The 25,929-nt window shown below is 40.3% G+C and overlaps 2 protein-coding genes across 3 annotated transcripts; one reads left to right on the forward strand and one right to left on the reverse strand.

Moving 5' to 3' along the window:
- Positions 1–1,827: 1,827 nt before the first annotated feature.
- On the forward strand, positions 1,828–12,056 carry ercc2 (excision repair cross-complementation group 2). Of its 2 annotated transcripts, XM_079246579.1 has the most exons (24): positions 1,828–1,967; positions 2,229–2,328; positions 2,745–2,822; positions 2,898–2,960; positions 3,099–3,212; positions 3,366–3,482; positions 4,160–4,276; positions 4,545–4,668; positions 4,793–4,889; positions 5,414–5,547; positions 5,951–6,119; positions 6,909–7,027; positions 7,125–7,194; positions 7,369–7,438; positions 7,626–7,727; positions 7,800–7,863; positions 7,940–8,061; positions 8,213–8,305; positions 9,474–9,546; positions 9,711–9,781; positions 10,719–10,862; positions 10,946–11,089; positions 11,513–11,629; positions 11,894–12,056. In XM_079246579.1, the coding sequence occupies exons 1-23, from the start codon at positions 1,963–1,965 to the stop codon at positions 11,603–11,605; spliced, it is 2,283 nt and encodes a 760-aa protein (XP_079102705.1). In that variant the 5' UTR covers positions 1,828–1,962; the 3' UTR covers positions 11,606–11,629; positions 11,894–12,056. The 2 variants fall into 2 exon arrangements, with proteins under 2 accessions (XP_079102705.1, XP_079102704.1); XM_079246578.1 differs by having other exon boundaries at positions 11,513–12,056.
- A 2,922-nt stretch (positions 12,057–14,978) lies between these two features.
- Positions 14,979–23,361, reverse strand: klc3 (kinesin light chain 3; the record flags this gene model as incomplete). The annotated part of the gene is made up of 13 exons (XM_079245812.1): positions 14,979–15,062; positions 15,188–15,254; positions 15,334–15,505; positions 16,522–16,621; positions 16,882–17,055; positions 17,281–17,382; positions 17,585–17,672; positions 17,788–17,870; positions 17,970–18,115; positions 21,099–21,174; positions 21,428–21,592; positions 21,719–21,784; positions 23,152–23,361. 13 exons carry the CDS (start codon positions 23,359–23,361, stop codon positions 14,979–14,981), a joined length of 1,533 nt encoding a protein of 510 aa, XP_079101938.1.
- Positions 23,362–25,929: the final 2,568 nt, after the last annotated feature.

Raw genomic sequence — 25,929 nt, forward strand, 5'->3', positions numbered from 1 at the left:
GTCAAAATTTGCGTCCCCGCCCTTCGTAAACTAAGTCTCCTATTAGAAAAAATATCACAACATTTTATCACACACGTCTCCTGAACATTCTGAGCAATTGTTGGCTCAGTGGGATAAAAGCCCTAGGTTCGAGTGTGATCAAATGCAAGGTGAGTAAAACGCCAAAACTGCGATTTTGACCTAAAATGGTCGCCGCTTTCGTTGACTTTTCACCATGACGTTAAGAGGATTTTTATTCACCCTGTCATGTAGATTGTGTGGATGAATTTTCATGAAGACTGATGACATGCAAGGCTGGATTGTCCAATGGGCATTATGGGCACAGGCCCAGGGGCCCATGCCCACCTGGGGCCTACCAAGGGCCCATGTAGGGACAGGTAGCAGTTTGGACATAAAACAAAATGTATATAAAAGCCAGGTAGTTACAGCACAGTCTCCAGTGTGTTGCTATTGGTACCACTGGCTGAGAGATGTTAGAAATGTCTTTCACAGTATTCAGAATTGTAGGGGGATGGATTATGAATTAAATAAATGTAAACGTCAGCAAAAAACAAATTTGGTCAAAGTTGGGCTGATTTTAGAGGAGTTAGTAACTCAGTTGGTAAAAGACACGGATCGAAATCTAAAATGCTGATTTTTTTTTAAATAACGCTCTTTTTCTTTTGGAGAAAGATATGCGATTGCCATATTTTCCTCGGTCAGTTGATGGCGCTAGGTCCTAAAGATGGCGGCCACAAAAAATCCGTGACGTCAGTGAAACCCATGAATTGGTACCACTGGCTGAGAGATGTTAGAAATGTCTTTCACGGTATTCAGAATTTTCACAATGTTGTGGTGGAGAAGGGGGCCCCTAGAACACTCTGGGCCCAGGGACCTGTGCACTTTTAATCTGGCCCTGATGACATGCAGTGGCGGGGCACCAAAAATAGGTGGCGGTGTCATTCAATTTCACCTGAACAGCTATGAGCACCCCAAAAAAATATTAAATTTTTCACACTCCCTTGGTGGGGGGGCGGGGGGGTATGCAAAGTTTGGTGAGTTTTCGAGCATCTTGGACCCCAGGAAGAATATTTGCAGTTGTGCTGCAGTGAATGTGGATCCAGTTAAAAAGATGAAAGATGATCTTCAGCCCCCCCAAAGCACTTCTCTTGTCCGAATAAAAGTAATAAGAAGAAACTTTTTTTTTTCAATTTTGTAAACTCCATTGTGTGTGTGCAGTCATCAGTGTAAAACTTTTGGCTTCTGCCATAAGCACTGCACAGATGACGTGGAGCAGAGGCTCCATAGTACATGAAATGAAAGATGGGAATGGAAAAACAAAGGTACAGTAAGGAGGACATCCGCACATCCGAACCATTTCTGCATTCAATGTGATGACGGCAAGTGAAATTTCAGCAAAGAGCCAGATATGCCAAATTTGAATAGTTGTTTTGTTTTACACAGGACAGGAAAATAATCATAACAAGAGAACTCAAATCGAATAATTTCACCTTAAAACAAACAAACAAACAAACAAACAAACAGAAGAAAATAGCAACATAAGTCAGACAGTCCATTCATAAATACAACTATACATGGGGAATTGCTACCATTTTAATCTAGCGGCCAGGAAACATACTTTATCCATTGAGTTGATTAATAATAAGAAACATTACAGTCCAAGAGGCCTTCGGTGGTCGGGCCTGTAGGTGTTAAGTAATTTTTCTTCGCCCTGTGGATAAGACGCGTGCTGGCGCTGATAACAGTTGTAGCCAGTAGGCGGCAGCACTTCACCTTTAAGTTGTTCAGCAACAGGAAACCAAAAGCAAAAGAAGAAGAAGAAAATAATCATCGAAGAAGAAAAAGCATCAATAATTTTCGGCACTGCTCGTGTCTAAATGCACATTTTAACTTCTAATGATTATTTCCAGATAACAAAGTTATAGTAAGCAAAAGAAAGTGGGCGTTAAACGACTTTTCATTATGAAGTAAGTGTTTTTCCTTTAAAGGAAACCGAACCAAGACGATACGAGCTTCCGTTGTGTGCATGGCTGCATGTAGTTTTAATAAATGAGATTAAAATACATTTCTGTCTCTTAACTCTGATTTCAGCGGCTTCATTTAATGCATTTTGTCTTCGTATTTATTAGTTGTTGTTCGTATTCATGCCGTAGCCTTTATTTCGTCCCTTGTTTTGATTGGTTACTTTGGTTACTCTGTATAGCAGCCTCTGCATTGTTTGGTTGCAGGCTGAACATCGAGGGTTTGTTGGTGTATTTTCCTTATGATTACATCTATCCGGAGCAGTACTCCTACATGCTGGAGCTGAAGAGGACACTGGATGCTAAGGTGGGAGAAGATAGTCACAAACATTAAGATGAAGCAGGATTGACATTATATAGTAAAAAGACCAGACTTGGATTTTATTTACATATGAAAATCAGAGGTGGGTGAAGTTCACAAGTCTTCTTGTTAAAGATCCCATCCAAACATTTAGGAATGGTTGCTAGGAAAACACATATTTATCCTTAAAATAATAATAGCCTAATAATGATAAATCCACAATCCTGTAATAGATATTTAATCCTCTGCTAACCAACCCCTCCTTAATTTTAAGGGTTACAAATGTTATTCGCTCATGACTTTTGTATCACTTGTTTGTTAAATCAAGACTGATGTCCACGCTAGTAAGGATAACATTACGTCTGCTTGCAGTTTCATCCTTTAGCTCAGTCAGAAATAACCACACTTCTTTCTGTGTTCAGGGTCATGGAGTTCTGGAGATGCCTTCAGGAACAGGGAAGACCATCTCTCTGCTGTCACTTATTGTTGCCTACCAGAGGGTGGGTTTCCGCTCACATTTAATGATCCTGAAGTTCTGCTATGTAATAAACACTCATCAGTTTTTGTCTTCTTAGGCTTACCCTTTGGAGGTAACCAAGTTAATTTACTGTTCCAGAACAGTTCCCGAAATAGAGAAGGTGAGTTTGTGTTCAGTCAATGAGCAGTAAATTGTATTAAATTGTGTGTTTTAATTGCACATGGTTGTCTTGTAACTTTTCACTGCTCAGACAGAAACAAAAGCTCTATAACAACAGTTTATCCTTCTGTCTAATGAGGTTGTGGAGGAGCTGAGGAAACTGATGGAGTTTTATGCCAAAGAAACGGGAGAGGTCAACAACTTCCTGGCTCTGGCACTTTCCTCCAGGAAAAACCTGTGCATCCACCCTGAGGTAAAGTCACCTTCTGTCCTGGATGGATAGGACTTTTATCCAGCTCTGTAAAGTCTGAACATACAAAGTTAACAGAGTCCCTGAGGACTCACAGCGAGGCTTTCTGTTTACTTCATGCGCAGACAATGAAAATGCATGTTTCACTTGACACAGGTGAGCTCTCTTCGCTTTGGGAAGGAGGTGGACGGGAAGTGCCACAGTCTCACGGCATCATACATTCGTGCACAACGCCACAGCGACCCCAACCAGCCAGTCTGTCGCTTTTATGAGGTGAGAAGTCACCTGAACTCAGACCAGTTGCTCTTTATTTAAATGTAGAATTAATACACAGAAAATAACCACAGATCACTATGAACTGATTGGCTGATGAACTACCAATAAGAGGGGGGGAAAAAAAGACATTTTGGGGGTGAATTGTTTTTTATTTATGTCTGGAGATATTTTACAGTTATGTTTATACCTTCCTTCTTGAAGAATAAAACATGTTGCAGTGTTTACTACTAAGCTGTATGAGATTAAAAGAAGCTCTGAAAGTGACACTGGAATATATATGAGAGATGTGAATATTTTCTACTGATAAACTGTTTAGTTTATTGTCGCCCAAGTTGCATTTTAAATTAAACTTTTATTTATGTTAAGCTTGTGAAACCAAAAGATATGACGGTTATGATTACATAAAACTGGAAAACTCTGAAAAGAAACAGTTTCATCTTTATAACTTTGCTTCCTTCGTCTCTCTGTTTACTGTTGTCTGATTGGATATGCGTATTAGTGTTTGTAACAAGCACAGAATTTCCCCCTTTGTCAAAATCTCTTATTAGAATAAAGAAAAGCGGAAACGGTCTTGCATACTGTTGTGAACTGGTTATCTACTGAGTGACCTTCTGCAGTGTTTGTCTGCTTCTTCCTTACTATGACGTGGTCAGTCATTCAGGTTTGTGTTGCAGGAGTTTGATGCAGTGGGACGACAGGTGCCTCTTCCTGCTGGCATCTACAACCTGGATGACCTGAAGGACTTTGGCAGGAGGAAAGGCTGGTGTCCGTACTATCTGGCTCGCTACTCGGTGTGTTATGGAACAGACCCGTTCAGTACAACAACCCAGCTGACAAATGCTTTTCACTGTTTTTTAGATTAAATCTCTGCATGAAACTTTTTTTATCAACCATGCTGAGTTTGGAGTTAAAACAAACCTGGTTGCAAACTGTTCACGTTTCTCATCCAACGTTTTTACTCATTTAAAGACTTGGCTCAGCTCAGTTTTATTAATATTATTCTCATGTTTTATTTGCTTGTTGTATTTAATTATTTCTTTTGTTTTATTTTCCTCTCAGATCCTGCATGCTAACATTGTTGTGTACAGCTACCACTACCTGCTGGACCCCAAGATCGCTGACCTGGTGTCCAAAGAGCTGGCCAAGAAATCTGTGGTGGTGTTCGATGAAGCCCATAATATCGGTAAGAAACTGGAAACATGAATGGTAAAATGTATTGTTTAACGATGTGTAAAACTACAAACAGTTACTTTTCTTGTTTTTGTCTGTTGTTGTCGTCTGTCCCTTTTATTTCCCCTGTTCCTCAGATAATGTGTGCATTGACTCTATGAGTGTGAACATAACTAGACGAACGCTGGAGCGTTGTCAGAACAACGTAGAGACTCTCCAAAACACCATACACAAGTAAGAAAAGGGGGATGAGTCACGATAACGTTGTTTACCTCGGTACGCACAACTCTCTCACCATCAGATGGGAAGTTGCTGTCTTACTCAGTTTCTGGGTATTTGGAGTTGTTCTAGGAAAAACTATTTAGACGATCCCGCTTGCGGCCTTACAAGGTGGCTGGTGTTTTATGCTCACATCTCTGCTTATTTCTAATAAAACGTTTGCATATCTGCACACTGCAGGCAAAAACACAACAAATAAAACGTTTTTAACAAGGTCAGATGTGGACAATCTTTCTTATGTCAGTGTGTGGCTGAGCTGCATGTTCTATGACACAGTAAATCTGTTTAATTTATTGATAATCTGTAAATAAAATATGGAATGAGTCTGTCAAGTCTCGCTTCTACTTTCCATCTTAGTGATGCACGTGACATGGATTAATGTTATTCTTCAGATACAAACAATAATTAAGTTTAAAGTGAACAATAATCCAAACACTGAAAAGAACTGCTTCTTCATCAGCTTCTCGTTGTCATCGTAGGATAAAGGAAACCGACGCTGCTAAGCTGAGAGAGGAGTACCGACGATTGGTGGAGGGGCTGAAGGAAGCCAACGTTGCCAGGGAAACGGACATCTACCTGGCTAATCCAGTCTTACCTGATGAAATTCTGCAAGGTTTGGCCATCAACATAACAGTAAAATATTTTTTTACTATCATTTTAAAAAGTTAGCATGACGCCAGCTTTAATCCAACTAGATATTAATATTTTTGTTTCCATAAAAACATCATTAAAACGCCAAATCTGATGAATTGTGAGGAGGTCAGCCAGAGGCTGGACTGTCCTGCACGATGAATGCATCGTGTTTTAGAAGCTAAATCTTTAAATTAGAGACATTAGTGTTGCTTATGTCTCCTCTGCAGAGTTAGCGTCTGTTAACGAGGCAACAGCTTCGGATTTATATTTTGGAGGAAGGTGTGGATGAAACTGGAAAAGGGGTCTTTGTTTATTTCCTCGCCATACTTTGGACATGATTCTTAAAAAACCACAAGTTGATGAATGTCTTGTCTGTCTGCCAGAGGCGGTTCCAGGATCTATTCGCACAGCAGAACACTTTGTTGGTTTCTTGAGACGTTTCCTCGAGTATCTGAAGTCTCGTCTACGAGTCCAACACGTGGTCCAGGAGAGCGCCCCACAGTTCCTTAAAGACATCTTCGATAAAGTCTGCATCGACCGCAAGCCCCTCCGGTCAGTTGCATCCAACTTCCTCTCCTCCTCATCCCTCTCTTTTCTCTTCACACTCTCAGCTCTCAGTTTGTTCTCTTTAGTCTTTTCTCACAACTTTTGGCCCTTTTCCATCTCAACTCGACTCGGTTTGGAGGCTTTTCCACGCTGCTTTTCTTCCCGTTAAGTGGTCGGGTTGTGTGTGACGTCGCCAGACTGCGTGCCGCTATTGGTCAGGAGCCAATCGGAGATCAGGGAGTGACATGACTGGAGGAGCGACTCCAACTCGCAAGTTGTTTAGATTACAAGGTGACAAGCAATGTCGCAACAAAAGTCTGTTCCGTGCTCCAACACTGAGGTGGAGACATGTCTTTGCTTGGTTGCTGAGGAAAGGGAACAGAGGGAACTAGTCTCCGACTGTCTCCCGCTTGGCAAAACTGTAGGACTTCCTCCAACTCTCCTGTCCTTCTCCAAGCTATTCTGTCTTACTGCTTGCAGCCGCCGCTCGCTCTCTTTTTGTATTTTGTCTCTGAAAACTGGCCACAGACCACGTAGCAGATATATGATTGCCTCTAGGTCCTCCATCTTGGTGTTGTTATAGAGCTTGTCGTGGACAACGCTGACATCACAGCGATTTCACACAAACCCCGCCCATTATAGACCTGACACTGAATTGTAATGGAAAAGAAACAGGACGGAGCTGAGACGAGTTGAGTTGAGACCAGCTGATACTGATGGAAAAGACGTAACTTCACTTAACTCTTTCCTCACGCTTCTTCTCAACCTCTTCCTCTGTTGTTAATCTGTCTCCAGGTTTTGTTCTGAGCGGTTGCAGTCTCTCCTGCGAACTCTGGAGATCGCAGACATCGCAGACTTCTCCGCTGTCACTCTCATCTCTAACTTTGCTACTCTTGTAAGCACCTACAGCCAAGGTACTGAAACAACCTCTGAGTCCTCCTGATGACAAGCAGGCGCTCTAGTTGAAGGAAGATTTAGAGGTCAGGCTGAATGTTCTCTCTTTGTGTGAAGGTTTCACCATCATCATTGAACCTTTTGAAGACAGAACTCCGACCATCGCCAACCCCGTACTGCACTTCAGGTGCGTTCAGCTGATTGACAATGTACTGAAGTTCGTCCAGCTTGACTAACTGATGTGTTTGTGGTTCAGTCTTCACCTGTCGCCACATGAAGTCTTAACTATGTTATTAGTAAGTGTTGAAAACTTGAATGTCTGCGTAGCAGATTGATTGTTTCCATGTTTGTCCCTCCACAGCTGCATGGACCCCTCCATCGCCATCAAACCTGTTTTTCAAAGGTTTCAGTCAGTCGTCATCACTTCTGGTGTACGTCGTCTTTCCTTTCGACAGATTCTCAGATCAGATGACTGAAAAAAAGATTTTATTCCATTGTTCTTCTCACACACACTTGTAGATATTTTATCTCCTCTGGGTCGATGTCATTAAATTAATGTCATTTTGTTTGGCAGCCTTTAAATGCTCAGATAAACGAGTGTCTTTGTTCTCATCTCAGACTCTTTCTCCACTCGACATCTATCCCCGAATCCTTGACTTTCGCCCCGTTACCATGGCGTCCTTCACTATGACCCTGGCGAGGACCTGCCTTTGTCCTCTGGTGTGTATCTACACTCAGACACACACACAAGCAGCGGCTCTTAGTTTGATTATTTCTGTTTTTCTGTGACAGATTGTGGGAAGGGGGAACGACCAGGTGGCTCTGAGCTCAAAGTTTGAAACCAGAGAAGACTTTGGTTGGTTTATCACTTCTGATGTCTCCAAACAGAACTGATGGAAAACAATGAGTGCTCATATCTGTCTTTTTTCCAGCCGTGATCCGTAACTACGGCAACCTACTCCTGGAGATGTCTGCGATTGTTCCGGATGGGATCGTTGCATTTTTCACCAGCTATGTCTACATGGAGAATATTGTGGCGTCCTGGTACGAACAGGTCAGTGTGTGTTTTGGCATCAATAATAAACGTGTGAATAAGTCGGCTGTTTAAGGCAATGCAGTTTCTGCAATATGTTTTTTTTATCTATAAATGTCCATGGTTTAGTGTTTTATTATACTGTTTTGATTGTGCCTTTGTGTGTTTGCAGGGAATCCTGGAGAACATCCAGAGAAACAAGCTGATCTTCATTGAGACTCAGGATGCAGCAGAGACAAGTATGGCACTGGAGAAATACCAGGAGGTCAGAAAAGTCTCCGTTATTTTATCCTCCTAAATCCGTTTGTAAAAGAGTCGACATTTAATCAGGCTGGCTTTGTTACTTATTGCTCAGATTAAAGGAGACATTTTAAAAATTCACTTGTTTTTGTGCTTGAGAGTGTCTAAAGTAATGAAGTACTCTAAAAAAAAAAAACAGGTTTTAACACCTCGTCGTTGAGTTTTCTACATTTGCAGGTTAAAGTGATGCAACTTCATAAAATCATCCGACTTAATTTTTTATTTCTGAATTTCATGTAACTCTGAAGTAAACTCATTAACTCTTTGTTCACAACCTTAATAATTAATTATGTTATAATTACTTGTACTTTGATGTTTTATATGCAGACAAAAAAATCTGACTTCATATTGAAGTTATTTAATTTTTTACTGGTCAGAAGTTCAATTTCCAGTTTGCCATTGAATGCATCATTACTGTAACTACAAAAACCAACACCGTTGCCTTATTGGCCACATAAGCAACATTTCTCAGTGTTGTTTATTTTTATTTATTTAGTCCCATAATTAAATCACATAATATATGTATATTATACATACATAATAAATGTATTTAGTTCAAACATAACATTATATGTGACTAAAAGCTACAGGCTGAAGCATAATGCTTATATTTTTATATTGCTTATATATTTTTTTACAAATAACTCTCATAGGCCTCAAAAATCACCTTAAGAACCCTCTTTTGGGAAACCAAAAATGTATCTCAAGTTCTGAAGTTTTTTTCTGCTGAAAACATGAAGCAGCAACAACTGGAGCAGCAGGAGAGTCAGACATCGTGCAGCGAGTGTGTGACGGAGGAATCATGATGTAACTTGGTGTTTTTAACCAGCCATCAGCTGGAATGATGCATGTTTTAACATCTTAGACCAGTTCATCATGTGACGTGTGATCAACTGTAATGTGCCTAATGTGAGGAAATCTAAACATTTAAGATGATAATTCCCAGTTAAGTGTTTTCCCGTCACACTGTACCAGTCTCCTCCAGCGGTTATTAAACACTGCAGATCTAAGCGAGGAGCAGAACGGTGGAGTGTTGAAGGAAAAGCAGCAGAATTCGTCTGCTTTAGAATCAGTTCTGCATGCAACCACAGCCGTTGTCACGTTGTGAGTTTTGTTTCCCTCTCTGTCTCCAGGCGTGTGAAAATGGCCGAGGAGCCATCCTCCTGTCTGTGGCCAGAGGAAAGGTGTCTGAAGGAATAGATTTCGGTAATGATCAACTCACACAGATGAGATACTTTTAATAGAAGACGATAGAATGAGAAGAACCAGGAAAAGCAGATAAAAAATGTATTTATGTTTGGATACATAATAAAATGCTGCTTTGGTCCATTTTCGGTGCATAAATGATGAATCTTCTGTTTTCTCTTCAGTTCACCACTTCGGAAGAGCAGTGGTCATGTTTGGAGTTCCTTATGTTTACACGCAGAGCCGCATCCTGAAGGTTAGAATCATTAATGTGTCTGTAAAAGTCTGACTGTAGTTCTGAACAGAATTAGTCCCGCATGGAGGACGTCCCATCATTCAGAAGCAGAAATAAGTTTTTGTGACACAGAACAGAAACAACCAGTGTAAAAACAGCAGGAAAACATTTATGTATGTTTCTAATAGTAATGTTACTGTTTAGAGAAGTTTATTTTATGGAATGCCCCTTGAGATATACCATCTCGTTTTCGAGGGTGTCCAAAAACATAAAACAATACATTATAAACAATTACACAAATTATACACAAAACATTTAGGATACAAATAAAACAAGATGAGACAAACTTGCTCACTCCTACACCTCTCCACACTCCTGCCCATGTGCAGATGTAAGACATAAAAATTACACAGCTGGGGATGTCAGAGCAATATGAGAATAAATTATGTTTACTCATTATTATTATATATTTTCTTTTTTATTAATTGTTTTTTTTTCTTTTTTCTTTCTTGTTTACCTACATTGGTTTCACAACTACACAAGGTCATGACATTCCTGTCGGGTGTAGAAGTGATGGTCTGAATATTAGAGTTAATCTGTGGCAGACACACGCAGCAGAATAAACACTTCTCAAACAGCTTCAACATCAAACAGCAGACTTTATAAAAGCAGGATTTAATTGTTGGTAAATGCAGGAGATCAATCTGGAAACTTTTTGAACATGTTTGTCAGATTTTATACGTGAGACCAGATATTTAATGATGGCAAAAGGCAGCCGAGGTGAGATTCACTGAATAGTAAACAAACAGAAATGGTGTAAGATACAAAGTGACTTTATTCTATAGAAACTAACGATGTAAACAGAATGGTTGCAGTCTGCAATCAAACGGTTAAATACGGGAAATTAGAACAAATGTTTTTAGGTCTGGAAAGTCACAAAACAGGTTTTTTTCCTCAGGCTCGCCTGGAGTATCTGCGGGATCAATTCCAGATCAGAGAAAACGACTTCCTGACGTTTGACGCCATGCGCCACGCAGCTCAGTGTGTGGGCAGAGCCATCAGAGGAAAGACAGACTACGGACTCATGATTTTTGCTGACAAGGTGGTGATGATTTTGCCTCTTTGCCCCGTGTGAAGACTCACTCAGCGCGTAATGACCGAGTTGCTCCTCCTTTTCCTCCTCAGCGATACGCTCGGGCAGACAAACGGGGGAAGCTTCCTCGCTGGATTCAGGAGCACATCAGCGACGGCAGTTTGAACCTCACTGTGGACGAAGCCGTCCAGCTCTCCAAACACTTTCTGCGGCAGATGGCGCAGCCTTTCAGACAGGTACGACCTGATAGAACACGCGCGTGTAAAACTCTTACTTCATATGTTTTGTTTTTCCACTGAAACGTGAACATTTCACCCTTTATTCAGCTTCATCAGTGTCAACGTCACTGTGAGCAACATAAGGCAGGAGGAGACGTGCACCAGCAGATTTTAAGGCCCACAATGACATTTTATTCGGTTTTGTCATGAACATAAAATAATTAAACTTGTGCCATTCATTTTTTTAATCACTTTAACTTTTTATTTAGACTTTCTTGGAGTTTTTTTTTTTTTTTAATAATCTAGTCAGACACGTTTAACTTGTGCAGAAGGTGACTTGTAAATCTACTCTTCAGGAGTTTCCAGATAGTTTCTGTCCCTGATTTCTGTGCAGTTTATGCTCACCTGACTCTTACAGTCGCTCCCTGGTTGTGTGTCTAGGAGGACCAGCTGGGTTTGTCTCTGCTGACTCTGGAGCAGCTGCAGTCGGAGGAAATGTTGCAGAAAATCACTCAGATTGCTCACCAGACTTAGAGGCGACGTACAAACCTGCACTCGGTCAGTTCATCTGTCAAACCATGTTGGTAAAGAGTAGCAACAGCTAAGTGTTATTTAATCTGTTTTTTTGCATTCTGCATGACGTGTTACAGAAGCAACAGAAATATCCGCAGCGATGCAAAATCTTTTCTTGTAGGAAAACTTGAAGTTGAGTAACGTCACGTGGAGAATTTGCAGATTTCACTGGTTTTAAATTCAGATTTAAATTCAGTTCAAAATGACAAAACTTGTTGAGCCGTTTTTAAATTATTCTGGTTAATTTAGCAGAAACATGGAGCTGTGGTGGATCGCCGTGCTCCATCGGTGGGATTTGCTTCGTAGAGTGTCTGTCATATAGACGAGACTACGGACGGCTTTCGTTTCTACAGACACATTTTATACCAAACTTTATTTGTCTCTACCTGCTTTCCAACCAGAAAGCTGGAAAATAAATGTTTGTACTTTAAACCTTCTTCTTAGTCTGGGAAATGTTTTTTTTCTCTTATTGACATGAAATTCTGTTACGACAAACGGAAGATGTCTGGACTTTAGGATGAATTATCTGCAGGACAAAGAGGACTTTTGAAACAGGAATACAGCTTTTTAATGATGAGTAATTATTGCAAAATTGAAGAATTCCAATTTAAATGAAATAGCAAAGAGTTTACATTTAAAATGTGAAATGAATAAACATTTAAGATTAGCCCTGTGATGGACTGGCGAGCTGTCCAGGGTGTACCCTGCCTTTCGCCCACAGACTGCTGGGATAGGCTCCAGCTTCCCAGCAACCCTTAATCGGACTAAGCGGTTAGGATAATGATATTTAAGATCAATTACATATTGAAATAATTGTTAAATACTGTGATTTGCTTTTTAAATGCTATTAATAAAGAGAGAAACACAATTCACTCGAACATGCGAGTGTAGCCGTCTGACCAATGAGAAAATGGAAAAACCTTTTTTAATGTGTGAGATAAAAAGGTGTTTATAAAAAACTGCAGTTTCATTTTATTTGGCATGAATTATTAAATTTGAAATTATAAGCAATTTATACCTTTTCTCACAACTGATTACTCAATAAATGCTGTATTGCGGTTTCATTTGATTTGAAGCATGACAAACTGATTAATTCAATACAAACAGAAAATTTTCTGACTATAATTTATTTCAGTTTGCAAATATAAAATACAACATTCGTCTTCACCGGAGTGCACAGGACCAAACGTAGCCGTGTACTCCAGTTTCTACACGTCTCTTTTTTTTTTAAACATTCGTAACATTCAGTTTCTTTAAGCTCATAACAGACTAATTTCTATAAGAACTACCACCGTGATAATTCAGCCCTTTTATTAAAGAGCAGAGTCATTGTCTGCAACAGCAAATGTACAATCAATACTTCTGGGATGGGAAAAATGTCTCATGCATCTTCTGACATACCTGTGTTTGGTAAAAATGTATGAAATTATAGCTATTTAAGTTCTGTGGCTCCCATAAGTTTTTTTTTTGTTTTTTTTTTTTTTTTTAATGTTAATGTTAAGAAGCTACTATTTTTTTTTTTTTGGGTCAATAAAATAATTTGGAAGATATAAACAAATACTTTTGTAGTGCCGACGGCTGCATTCCACTTCTGCACGTCAATAATGCAGCCCTTCCTCTGAGTGGAATGCAGCCCTCTTTAACAAACCCCTGCTGCTCTCAGTACAAGCAACAATGTCCTTGCAATATTGATATAAATAGCTTGATATATTGTGCATCCCCTTCAGTGTTGCAAATGTTGAGTTTCTATCAACTTGTTAAAATAAATTTAAAAAAAGAGCTTTAAAAAAAAACAAAAAAACCCCAAAACATTCAATTCTGGAACTGAGTGAGTGGCAAGTTGTTGATTTCAGTGTAAAGAAACTTAGAAACTACAATGAAATGAAGGAAGTTAGGTCACATTTCTACACGAAGCGACAACTTGGAGTGGAGCCATGTTGGAGTGTGTGCTGGCGGTAACTGTGTGATTCCTGCCCACTGACTCCTAAACCAGAGTTTATTTTTAAAAAAAAACAACAAATAAAAAAACAAAGAATGGAGCATTTAGTGAGCAAACACATCTGCAAGGTAAATCTAACTTAAATACATTATAAAAGCATGAATTCTGCTGCAAACCAGGGTTCCCATCCGACAGCGATGCTGCTTTGTTCCATGTACCAGTCAGCAGAGTTTTTCTCCACATGATCAGATTTAGCTTTCATGCTGAAAATGAAAAGAAATGGAACTCTTTCCCTTTTGGTTTTGTTCTGCAATTCATGTCCTGACCTGCAGCACCCGGTTTACTACGGTCAGAAGTGACTCCTTTAGAGATTCTCTTTTTTTAGTTGCTCATGGAAACACCTGCAGGATTCGGCGTGCGCTTGGCTGTATTTCTGCCTGCTGCTTGGAACGGGGCGAGCGGAAGAGAACATTTTCTCTGTTTCTCCAAGTGTAACTTTGAGCTTATGTATTGCTGAATTAAACCTGATATTTTCATCCAGCAAAGCTCGACTAATCCGATTACATTGTGGAAAACTTCAAATGCATGAAGACTAAAACAGTAAAATCTCTAAAGAACGGTTTAGATTTACAACAAAGATTGCACTGAAAGTATCTTTACAACAGACGCTACATATTTAGTTTCTAATGTGCACATATATCCAGTGTCTCCTCAGGCTACAGTCTGGACAGTTTTTCTGGAGCAACTTGCACGTTTGTTTCCTTTCATAAAGTGGAATGTCAGAAGTGGACGCTGGTCCAACACATTTGTGTTTTACTGTAATAAAATGATAATTACTAAAATGTGCTCTGCATTTAAAAGGCAATGCACATCATCACATTTAAATAACCTGACCTGTAAACTGGTCCGTTTCACTTCTCCCTCCCGCCAGTTTAAAACCAACGAACACATCCTGCGTTGGAAGTGGTGTAAATGGCTCCCTGTGCTTGTCTTTAAAAAACAGTTTCTTATCATGAGCCTATTTCGTTTGATAAAATTTGAAACATGAATAGATTTTTTCTACTTTTCCTGTTAGTGATTTGAATAGAAAGGAAAACCACCTCCAACTGGTTCATTTATATCAAAACTAACGTTTTTTTCTGGGTAAATGACTATTTTAACTCTTTCTTTAATGTAACACTTTATAAACCAGGAATGAAGAGAAATGTGCCGTGCCAGGTAACATTGGGAAGGTAAGGTAGAGTCAAAAAGTCTGATGGCTTTTGAAGATAAACGTGTCACAATTCTGATTTTTGACCACAGCGTGGGGAATCCGTGCGATCTGTAGCAGCAAGTGTGAAAGCGTCTTTCCAGTTATCTGCGGCGTGCCGTGTTCAGACAGTGTGTGTTTTACTGTTAGCTGGTCCCACCAAGCGAGCTTCGTCTGGTCAGACTCTGCGTGCTGGTGCTCAGGCCTCGGCTGGCTGTCAGATGGCTCGACTGAGGAGCAAAACAAACAAGCGATGGATGCCAGCATGTTGCATGCTTCCATGGACTGAATGGAAGGAGAAATTCATACATGTAGAAACTTTAAAAGGTGTGAGATGTGTGTATTGTCTTCCCACCTGGGTGCCATCCCGGTTCTCTCTGGTTCCAACATTCAACACATTCAGAGAGTTTGCCCTTTTCATCCTGAAAGCCAAATAAAGAAAACGTTAAGCCGCGTCTCTTTCAGCTCCCAGTGGAAGTTTAACACGTTACAGAATATTACCCAGCATTCCTGGGGGTCATTTCCTCCATCCCAACTCCCTTCAGCTTGCGGACCAGCTTCTCGCTGCTTCGCCGAATCGACTCTCTGAGTTTGGTGAAGGATCCGCTGCGCTTTAGTCCGTCCTGTGTCGAGCTGCTGTCCTCTGTACTGGACCAGCTGGGACGACCATCGCCTGGAAGACAGAAAACCACTTCATGCATAAGTCCCAGATCCAGATCTGGTGTAACCAGGATCAGAACAGGTTCTACAAACCAGAAACTTATTTCTTAAATGTTGAAAGTTTGCAGATGTAATGTCTCTGTAACTTCAGCGATGGGGAAGTGTCCTGTGGGGGGGGGGTAGGAAAACTACCCAGTTTTCCTCCCCAACATGCTATACATTAGAAAGCTAAGATTACTGAGAAGTGAATGATGCACATCGTTCCAGGCTCCAATCCTAACTGTCCATTCACTCGAGCAGGGGTGTCAAACTCCAGTCCTGCAGGCCGGTATCCGGCAGGGTTTCGTTGTTTCCCCGCTAGCAACGCAGCTGATTCGAATCAAATGCATCCAGCAGCTTCTTGTCAACCTGTTTTTAAGTTTTGGTCAGGTGTGTTGGAGCATGGAGACAACAAAACCTTCAGGATACCGGCGCTAGAGGACTGGAGTTGGACACCTGTGCACTAGACGTTTATTTCAGAACTGTCCCTTTGAAGCCAAACTGCACTCCGGTAGCAGAGCACACTGCAACATGGCAGTCCTCCTACATCAGCAAGAGTCCAGTAAAGCAGACAGTCCACAAGTCTTTTATATCTAAAAACCTCTTTTAGACCTAAATTATCTGCTTTTTAAGTGTTAAAGAGAGATTTACTGAGAAGCCATAATTACAGTAGCAAGTGTCGGCAAACTGTTTTTTCTACTCGTCTTACGTTTCCACTTTGACTCAACGGCCGCATCGTCCTCCAGACTTTCACAACCACAGAGATGGTGCTTAGAACTAAAATAGGCACCATTTTATTCCATATGTGAGCAATATATGATTACATAAGCAAAAAAAAGAAAAAAACATGAAGCTTACAAAAAGTTATTTTTAGTGTTCACATCATTTAGTTTGTGTTTTTCACATGATTCATGTGTTCACATGAAATTTAAAGTTAAATCTGTAATAAAAAGCAACAAACATGGTGTATGTATGTATGACTGAATGTACCTTCCACAGATCCAAACTCTTTCTCGTGAGCTCTGGTCAGGATTTCCTTATAAAGAGCTTCAGCCTGTCTGTATTTCCCCTGTTTCAGATAACACGACGCCTGGGAGAGAAACAGAAACCTCATTACGTCGAGGAAAATTGCAACTAAAATGAGGCAAATAGCTCTTAAATTTCATTTAGTTCTATCAGCAATGTTCAGAAATGGACTTTAAAGGTTTGTTTATGCTTCAAAATTCACCAACATTATCAAAACCCTGTAATGAACATGTAAGGCCAGTAAAACTGCATCTTCTGTAGTTTTCATCCTGTTCCGTTGATCCTGCAAGTTCAACATGGATTACATGACATTTCTCGTCTCACCAGGTTGTTCTTGGTTTTGGCCACATTTGCATCATCTGGTCCCAGCTTGCTCTGGTAGATGTGCAGAGCACGTTCATAGTACTGCTCTACTTCCTGGTACTTTCCCTGGTTCTGGCACAGCAGAGCCAGGTTGTTCAGCTGCTTGGCCACATCTGGATGGTCTGTTCCCAGAACCTGAGCACGCACACACACACACACACACACACACACACACACACACACACACACACACACACACACACAGGTTTTAATCTTCCCACATCACCACATCCCATCAAGGACACAAGATCCCGAGGAGTCAGCCAGTAAGGCCAGTAAATATTTACTCCCACCCAGCTAAAATCTCTGCAGATGTAACGGTTTAATGTCGCAGAGAAGAAAAGTTCTGTTCTTTCTTACTTTCTCTCTGATTTCCAGAGCTCTTTTACAAAGAGGTTCCGCTTCCTTGTACTTTCCTCTTTTCCCATAAAGGACCGCCAGATTGTTGAGCGTCGCTGCCACCTGCTCACACACACACACACACACAAATAAATGCAACTTTTACTGTAAAAGAACAAAAAAAAACAAGTCTTCACCAAACTAAATGAAAGACAAATTTTTTATCCCTTGACTAAGAAATGTTTTTGTTTAGAGAAGAGAGTGAAAACCCTGACATGAAAACAACTAAACAGATTAAAAACAGGAGTTGTCATTGATCTCTTACAGCAGGGTGATCCATTCCTAGAGTTTTCTCCCTGATGGCCAACGCATCATTCAGCAGGTTGGCCGCCTCCTTGTATTTGTTCTGATCTCTGCAGCAAAACCAGAAAAATCACATTTTATTTTGCAAAAATGAACAATTGTTCCAGATTACCTAAGAGGTTTTCAGGTAATCTTTAATCTTTCTTGATGTGTAACTGCTCTCACCTGTACACCAGCGCTAGTATATTCAACATGGTGGCTACGTCTGGGTGCGTGTGGCCTGAGGACTTCTCCAGGTCTTCCAAAGCCTGTTGGGAAACGATCATCAGACATGTTGCAGCAGCCGACAGTCTGATGGTTTCCTCTGAATCTGACGAGGGACCAGCAGAGCTGGGACAGACTCCCACCTGTTTACAGAGCGGTACGGCCACCTCATACCGTCCCTGGGACGCATACTGGATGACTAGGTTGTGGAGCGTTCGAAGGCGTGCAGGAATCTCGTAGCCGCCCTGCTGGGCTGCTGCTGCAGCGCTGCTGTGGTGCGGCTGAGAAACTGAAAGAAAAAAGATTAGAGTTAAACGTGAACAGGCTCACTTCTTCCCTGATGCCTAAAGGGACACGATGGTTCTTCCAATGTTTACTTAGTTTAACCTTTACATGGAAAGACTAACATTTCTAAAGTGGTGACAACAAGACCTCCTGCTGCTCCAAGAAGCCAGAAGATCTGGATCCTGCAACAAGTCAAACCTGCTTGCTTCTTCTGATACACACAGAAAACACATCCACATCCAAAATATTATCCACTGAAGTTCTTCTGCAGACCTGGCCACGTCATCTGACAGGACACCGACCATGTGACTCTTCTCTTCACACATCGTTTTGTTAGAAACGTTTATTTCATACAAGCTTCACAGATTAGTTTTCACCAATCGTAATCATCTTGTCATTCGAAGACATCCTCACATACATACATACAGTATATATATACATACATACATACATACAGTATATACATACATACAGTATATACATACGTACGTCCGTCCGTTCATACACATACATACAGTATATACATACATACATACAGTATATACATACATACATACAGTATATACATACATACATACAGTATATATATACATACATACATACAGTATATATATACATACATACAGTATATATATATACATACATACATACATACAGTATATACATACATACGTACGTCCGTCCGTCCATACACATACATACATACATACAGTATATACATACATACATACAGTATATACATATACAGTATATACATACATACATACATACAGTATATACATACATACATACAGTATATACATACATACATACATACAACATCAATCAATCAATTTATCATCCATCTATCCACCTATCCACATACATTAAAGCTGGGGTTTTGTTGGGGAGCTGGCCAGATGTGAAAGCGGCGCCCTGTCTTGGCTCCTCCCCCTCTGGTTCTGCTCTTACGTGATTCAAGGCTTTTTTATTCGCAGCTTTTTCCACCAACGATTTTCTCTTCCTCGGCTGTTTAGCAGGAGGAGGCAAATAAACCGAGCCGGGTCAGGAAATCCTTCCTGCATTTTCTCAGCCATGTTTTCCTTCCGAGTTTCTTCTTCACTGCTTTGTATTTTCATCCTAACATGCTGTTTATATGCAGGGTGTGGCTATCAGGTATGCTGGAGGGGGAGGAGGGGAGCCGGGAGAAGAAGCTTACGAATGTTTTGATTGATCAGAGTTTTTACAGATTTACAGTAAACTGAGGGGTCTAACTATATTTTTATTGTTCATGATTACAGAATGTTTGGTTACTATCAGGACGAGGAACCACTTCACCCAGAGTAAAAATAAAATGTCTCTGAGCAAGATTACCTTCCCCAGCAATAATTCATGCATCATCCATCCATATAAACATACATCTATCCATACTTACATACAAACATACATACATCAATATATATACACATACATACATTCATACTTACATTCATCTATCCATACTTACATACAGACATGGGGAATTCAAATAGAAAAAAATCGAATATTGGGATTTTTTGCTTTACAATTTTAAAATAGATATTTTTGTTAAAGAAAAAAATGCATACAAAAAAATTCCATCATAAAATTTATGTCATTTTTTATTGATCTTTTTACTTGTCTTCTTTGGCATTATAGCAGCAGAATGAAGATCTGGCTGCTGTGTAGTTTTTTCTCCACTGAAATTAAGAAAAATGACTAGTAAAAAAAAAAAGTTTTGTACATTTTTTTGAGTATTTTTAGTCTACAAAAATCAGCAATATTAAAGTGGAACTATTCTGTGCATTTCAGGCAAATTTATTTTTATTTCTGAGACCAGAAGGGCTGGGATTGATGGAGTTATTGTCACAAATGGCTTTATTTACTTCAGACCGACCCTCTCCGTAGGCTGTCAGATCAGCCTGCGGGCAAAACGAGTGGATTGAGACTCTTCCGCATTAAGCCCCGCCTCCCGCCACTGCACTACATCGGGAGCGCGCACCGCACCTGCTTTCACCATCATTGTAACATCTCATAAACAGAAGGATTAGGCTAATATGAACTCAATAAAAAAACTAAATACAATGTCAACACATAGCATACAGCCCTACATGTTGGAACCTGAATCAGAGCCTGAAAACGAAGTGGAAAACAGCAACCCACAGCAACGAATGCAGCAGGATGTCTCTCTTTGGTAAACTCACCAGCCATCGTTGGAAATAACTTTATCCCACGTTTTCCACCCGCCTGATGTATTTTTACATGCCCTTGTTAACCAGTAGAAGGTAACCAATCACCGAACCTTATCCCCCGGGACGTCACAAGGATTTCCAAGTAGAAAAAACTCTCTAAAATTACATGTTTTTTGTCGCCATGGAAACTGAACGGAGAGAGTGCTGGAACTCAAACTCAAACATGCGTTTAGGTGATAAAAAAACCGTGTCGTTCACATGTCTGATGAGGATTCAACACTAACACTGTAGAAAGCTCAGAAAACTCCAAATACCATCATAGCACCCCTTTAAAGAATCGTGAGACTCACAATTTGAATTGAATCGGCACCCAAAAAAATCAGAATCAAATCGGGATGAAAGCATGTCGTCACAGCCCCAATACACACATACATACATCATACATACATACAGGAATTCATTCATCTATTCATCCATACAAACATGCATACATCTATCCATATATACATACACACATACTTACATTTATTCATTCATGCATACATCTGTCCATACGTAAAAACATGCATACGTTTATCCATACTGGCATGCTTACATTCATCCATCCAAATATTCCTACATTCCTACATCTCTCCATACATACATACATACATACATATATGCATACATCCATCCATACATCCATACATACACACATACTAGTATATACATACATGTTGAGAATAGATTTAAACTGGGAAGAGACACATTTAAATCTGCAATAAACCACATTTCATCCCCCAGACATTTGAGCCTTACTCTGTGACTGTTCCTCATCCTCAGCTGGAAACAAGTCGTCCAGAGACTCCTTGTTGGTTGAAGCGTCTTTGTCGTCCTGAAAAAAGAAGCATTAAATCAGACTTTTTACATTTATTTTTAAACTCGATGCTCATTAAGTTTATTTTAAGAACAGGACACAGATGTTGAGGCAGATGTATCTCTGGAACTGTAAGTATTAAAGAAGAGAGATGATGATGATGTTGCTCTTTATCTTCTGGCTACATGTCCAGATGGAAACATCTGGTTGTAAAATGTTGGACAGGAACACCTGGAATATAACAAAAACAAACTCTGTTGCTGGTTCTCACCAGAGGCGGCTCGTCCTGGTCATATTTACGTATGGAGGACATAAACTGCAGGTGTCGGTTCTGCTCCTCCAGGGTGACCACCTCCTGCTCTTTGTCCTGCAGCCGCTGCTGGGAGCCGGCCAGTTCATCTCTCAGCCACTGGTTCTCCTGACAGAGACGACGCACCTGTTGCCAAACGGAAAGGTGGAAAAGAGCACGTTACAGCAACAGAAGCAAAGATGTTTTGGTGATATTCTAAATCATTGGGACACCACTCTTGTATGTGTGTACTGTCCGCCTACAGAAACTCACCTGCGCTCGAAGCTTTTGCTTTTCTGCTTCCAGAGAACCGAGATGAGCCGACAAAGCCATCATCACCTACAGAACATATACAGCAATAAGATCAATGTTACTGCAAATATATTCAAAACCAGACATCAAACATGTTCAATTTCACAACTAAACAACCTAGAGACGTAGAAGAAGCTCCAGCATAAATATAAATTAAAACCTTTTGTAACACAGATGTCTTAGACATGTAGGACATCATACCTACTGTAAACATCTGCCTAGTAAACAAGCCTCTTTTGTTTTTAAAGCAACTTTTTTTCTGTTTGCTTTTGAAACAAATTTCTAAAGTTTTTCACAGTTTTATTTGTTTTAATCATTACAGTTGTTATTTTTTCATTTTTATGTGAAATGAGTGACCTTTCCTCTAAAACTGGACACTGCCTGTGTCTGGAATAAAACGGCCCACTGCCAACGTTCTCTGAGTTTAAAGGTTTAGGGAAGCAGCGTGCAGACGCCTCCTCCTCTCTGGTTTACTCAGACAAAGTGGGATCTTGTAAATCTCATTAGAAGCACAGGAGAAGCCTGATTTCTAGCATCTAATACTGTCTGGACATTGTGCCAGTTTTATAAAACACAATTACTGCAAAAACTGAAATCTAAGTAAGACTAAAAATCTTACATTGAGTACACATTTGCTTATTTTTTAAAGGTAAGATGATTCTTAGTTTTTATGCCAGAAAATTCTTTTTGTTTTAAGAGTATTTTTCCTTGTTTTGGGAAGTCTTGACAAGTCAAATTTTCTCGTTCTGTTGGCAGATAATTGATCTTATTTTAAGCAACATTTACCTCATTTTGGTATATTTTTTTCTTGTTTTTTTAAGGCTGAGTTTTTGCAGTGATAAAATGTTGCAGGTTGCTTTTATTTTACAGGATTATTAAAGTTGTTGAGCGGTTGGATACATGTTGCAGGTTTATTCAAGTGTCTTTATTTAAAGTTTTTAGTTTTTTGAGTCTGCTTCTTATCATGATGAAAACCAGTTATCTTGATTCAAGACTTCTTCCTTTCTGCTTTTCCGGCTGACTTTGATCCGTGGTAACCGGCGCGGCACACCTGCAACCTGACTGCTGATTACAGATTACTGGTCAACACATGCTGACAGGAGTTTCATGAGTCTGGCGTCTTTTTGCTGTTTAAGAATTGTTTCAGCCAACATCAGAAACCAAATGCTTAAATTCTGAGCCAGGGATCCTCAGTTCTGGTCCTTGAGGGCCAGAGTCCTGCAGGTTTCAGAAGAGTCTCTGCTGCAGACTCATCCCACTGAGTTGAGTCAGACATGTTGTAGCAGGGAAACTTCTAAAACCTACGACCTACACTAAACAGTGCACTAAAATTCCAGTTATGAGAGAAAAAGATGCAGAACAGGATGAAGCTGATGGATTGGACCTGTGTGTACCTGCGCCTCACTCAGCCCCAGCTCGATCCTCTCCAGTGACTGGCGGATGAGGCCGCTCTTCTCCTGCTCCACGCTGCCGCTCTCCACCGCCGGCCGGCTCTCCACCGCCTCCTGGAGGCTCTCCAGCAGGCTGCGGTTCTCTCCTCTCAGCGCTTCCAATCCAGCAATCACCTGCTGTGTGTTGCAGAGAATCTCCTCCGCCGACAACATGGCTCAGCTCCGTGGTTCCTCCTCTTCCAGCAAACTACCTGAGAACGGCACGAACATGTGCACGTGAGTTACTATGGCAACGCTGAAGTGTTATAATGGCATAATGATTGAAGGATCAAATCAAATCAAACTTTATTTGTATAGCACTTTTCGTGCTTAAAAAACAATACAAAGTGCTTTATATCATAAAACAATTTACATCAAAATAGATAAAAATAGATAAAACACTAACACACATACACATTCCCTTTCACCCACCCACAACCACCCTCACCCATGCCCTATTAGCCCTGTAACAGTTAAAAGAAGTTGATTGGCCAGGTGCATTTGCACCAGATGTGCACCAGATAAGGAAACGATATTCTCAGGGAGCCTCTACACAAAGGGCTACCCCCACCCACGACCACCCAGGCCATCACCATGGGGGCCACCCGGGTCCGGGCAGACAGGACCCACGCCACAACCGTAAGGCTGCAGCGCTGGATCCCAACCCACCAGACAGGGACAGCCCCCACTGCAACACCCATGCAGTCAGAGCCTTGGTGAAGAGGACCCCAATGAGGAGAGAGCTGGAGTGATAACTAAACAAAAATAAAATCCATATTATAAAAATATATAAAATATATAAATAAATAAAATTAATATGGGTTAATATAAGAATGTTAAAGCTTAGTTATAAGCTAAACTAAAAAGGTAGGTCTTGAGCGTTTTTTTTAAAAACATCGACAGTCTCTGCAGCCCTGAGGCCCTCAGGCAGGCTGTTCCATCGGCGAGGCCCGTAATACTGAAATGTGGCCTCGCCATATGTTTTGGTACGAACTTTAGGAAGAACTAGAAGGCCGGTACCTGAGGACCTCAGGGTCTGCGAGGGTTCATATCTTAAAAACAGATCAGATAAATAAAGGATGGACAAAAGGCAACTAGTTCTCTGGGTGTTTTTACACAGAATTTCTACAATATGAGGGAATATTGTGCTGCAGTCTTCTGCAATCAGGACAAAATCATAAGAGCTGCCAGAAACTTTACTGAACATATCATTTTAACTTCTCTGCCTTCTGCTCTGATCAGAGCTGGAAAGCAGAGGGAAGAAGTGGACATGTGGGAATAAACAGAGATGAAACCCACAAATAACATGAACAGTTTCCTTTTCAAACTATTTTTGAAGGTTAACTTCAGATAAAAACAATTTGATCATCAATTGCATCACTTTCTCTTTCTTCAGTCATTTTAGAAGTTTAAAGAATAAAAAAATAGATCTTCTTACATGTAAAACCCTTTATGTCACCACTGTAACTGGATTATCTGAAAGTCTAATGCACATATTTTTTGAAATTATGTAAAAGGTCTGAATTATTTTCTGACAATCAGATTAAGGTTTAGGATTCTCGTTTAATTATTCAGCATCTCTCTACGCTTCACTACACTTTGTGTGCTTCAGTTTATTCTGTCACTTTCAACACATGAAGTTGTAAACAAGATTATAAAGTCACTTGTTATTGAGAAACAAAAGCAAAAGTAAAATAAAAATAACAGCTTCATATGGGCACTATACTGCCTATGAAAATATTGATGACTGGGCTCAAAACAGTCAGGTGGACTGGGGCTACTGGTGCCACATCTGGCTGCTTTTACACTAGCAGTTTTTATTTGGGCCAGATGTGGGCCATATAACAGCTGAGCATGGGTGTAAAGTCTACATAAAATGTAAACATGAGCCATGGATGGTGGAGACTGTGGAGGAAATCACAACATACACACAGGACAGTTTTAACTGGAATATATTGCTTGACCAGAAATATAGAAGCGTAAAGACACTAAATAACCAGAAATGCATGTACGTCTGTATCATATCAGGATAGTTGTTTTTGCATTCACGTGCACGAGCATCTGGACTCTACTTGGCCAGTCGCACTAAGCTTCAGATGCACGACATGATTTCAGTTCGATCTGTCCAGGACAAGTGAAAAAGTATCTGCTTAAAACAATTCACTGTGTTTTTTCACTGCCTTGTCTGCTGTCTTCAGACAGAAGCTGACTGATGCAGATGACAGAATCCATGAATTTACATTTATAAATCATAACAAAATACATGCAAACAACCTGAAAAAGTCCAAAACAACTAGATTTATTAAGGCTACAGTTACTGTCATTATTAACAGAGCATGATGTCTGTGTGTCGGTGGAGGGGCTTTACATGTGTCCATGTCTGGTGGGACAATAATCCCTTCACTGGTCGTGTCCGTCCATCTGTCCACAACATGGTGAATGATTAATATATATATATATATATATATATATATATATATATATATATATAATTATTCAGAATAATAATCAGAGAATAGTAAGGCACATTGTGTGTGCTGGAAGGATGAATTTTCCAGTCTAAACAGATTGTTGAAAACATTAATTTGACACCAGAAACCCGAGAACGTGCAGGTGCGCGCGCACGTGCAGTCTCGATGCGCTTTGTTTACGGTGGGCGGCGCAGCAGGCCTCAGCGTCACTTTACGTGTCTGGAAGAATGGATTTTCATGCTTTTCTACAGCCGACACGAACCTGTCAGCG

This window comes from Telmatherina bonti (genome assembly GCF_933228915.1).
Source record: "Telmatherina bonti genome assembly, chromosome: 9".
NCBI classification, from domain to species: Eukaryota; Metazoa; Chordata; class Actinopteri; order Atheriniformes; family Telmatherinidae; genus Telmatherina; species Telmatherina bonti.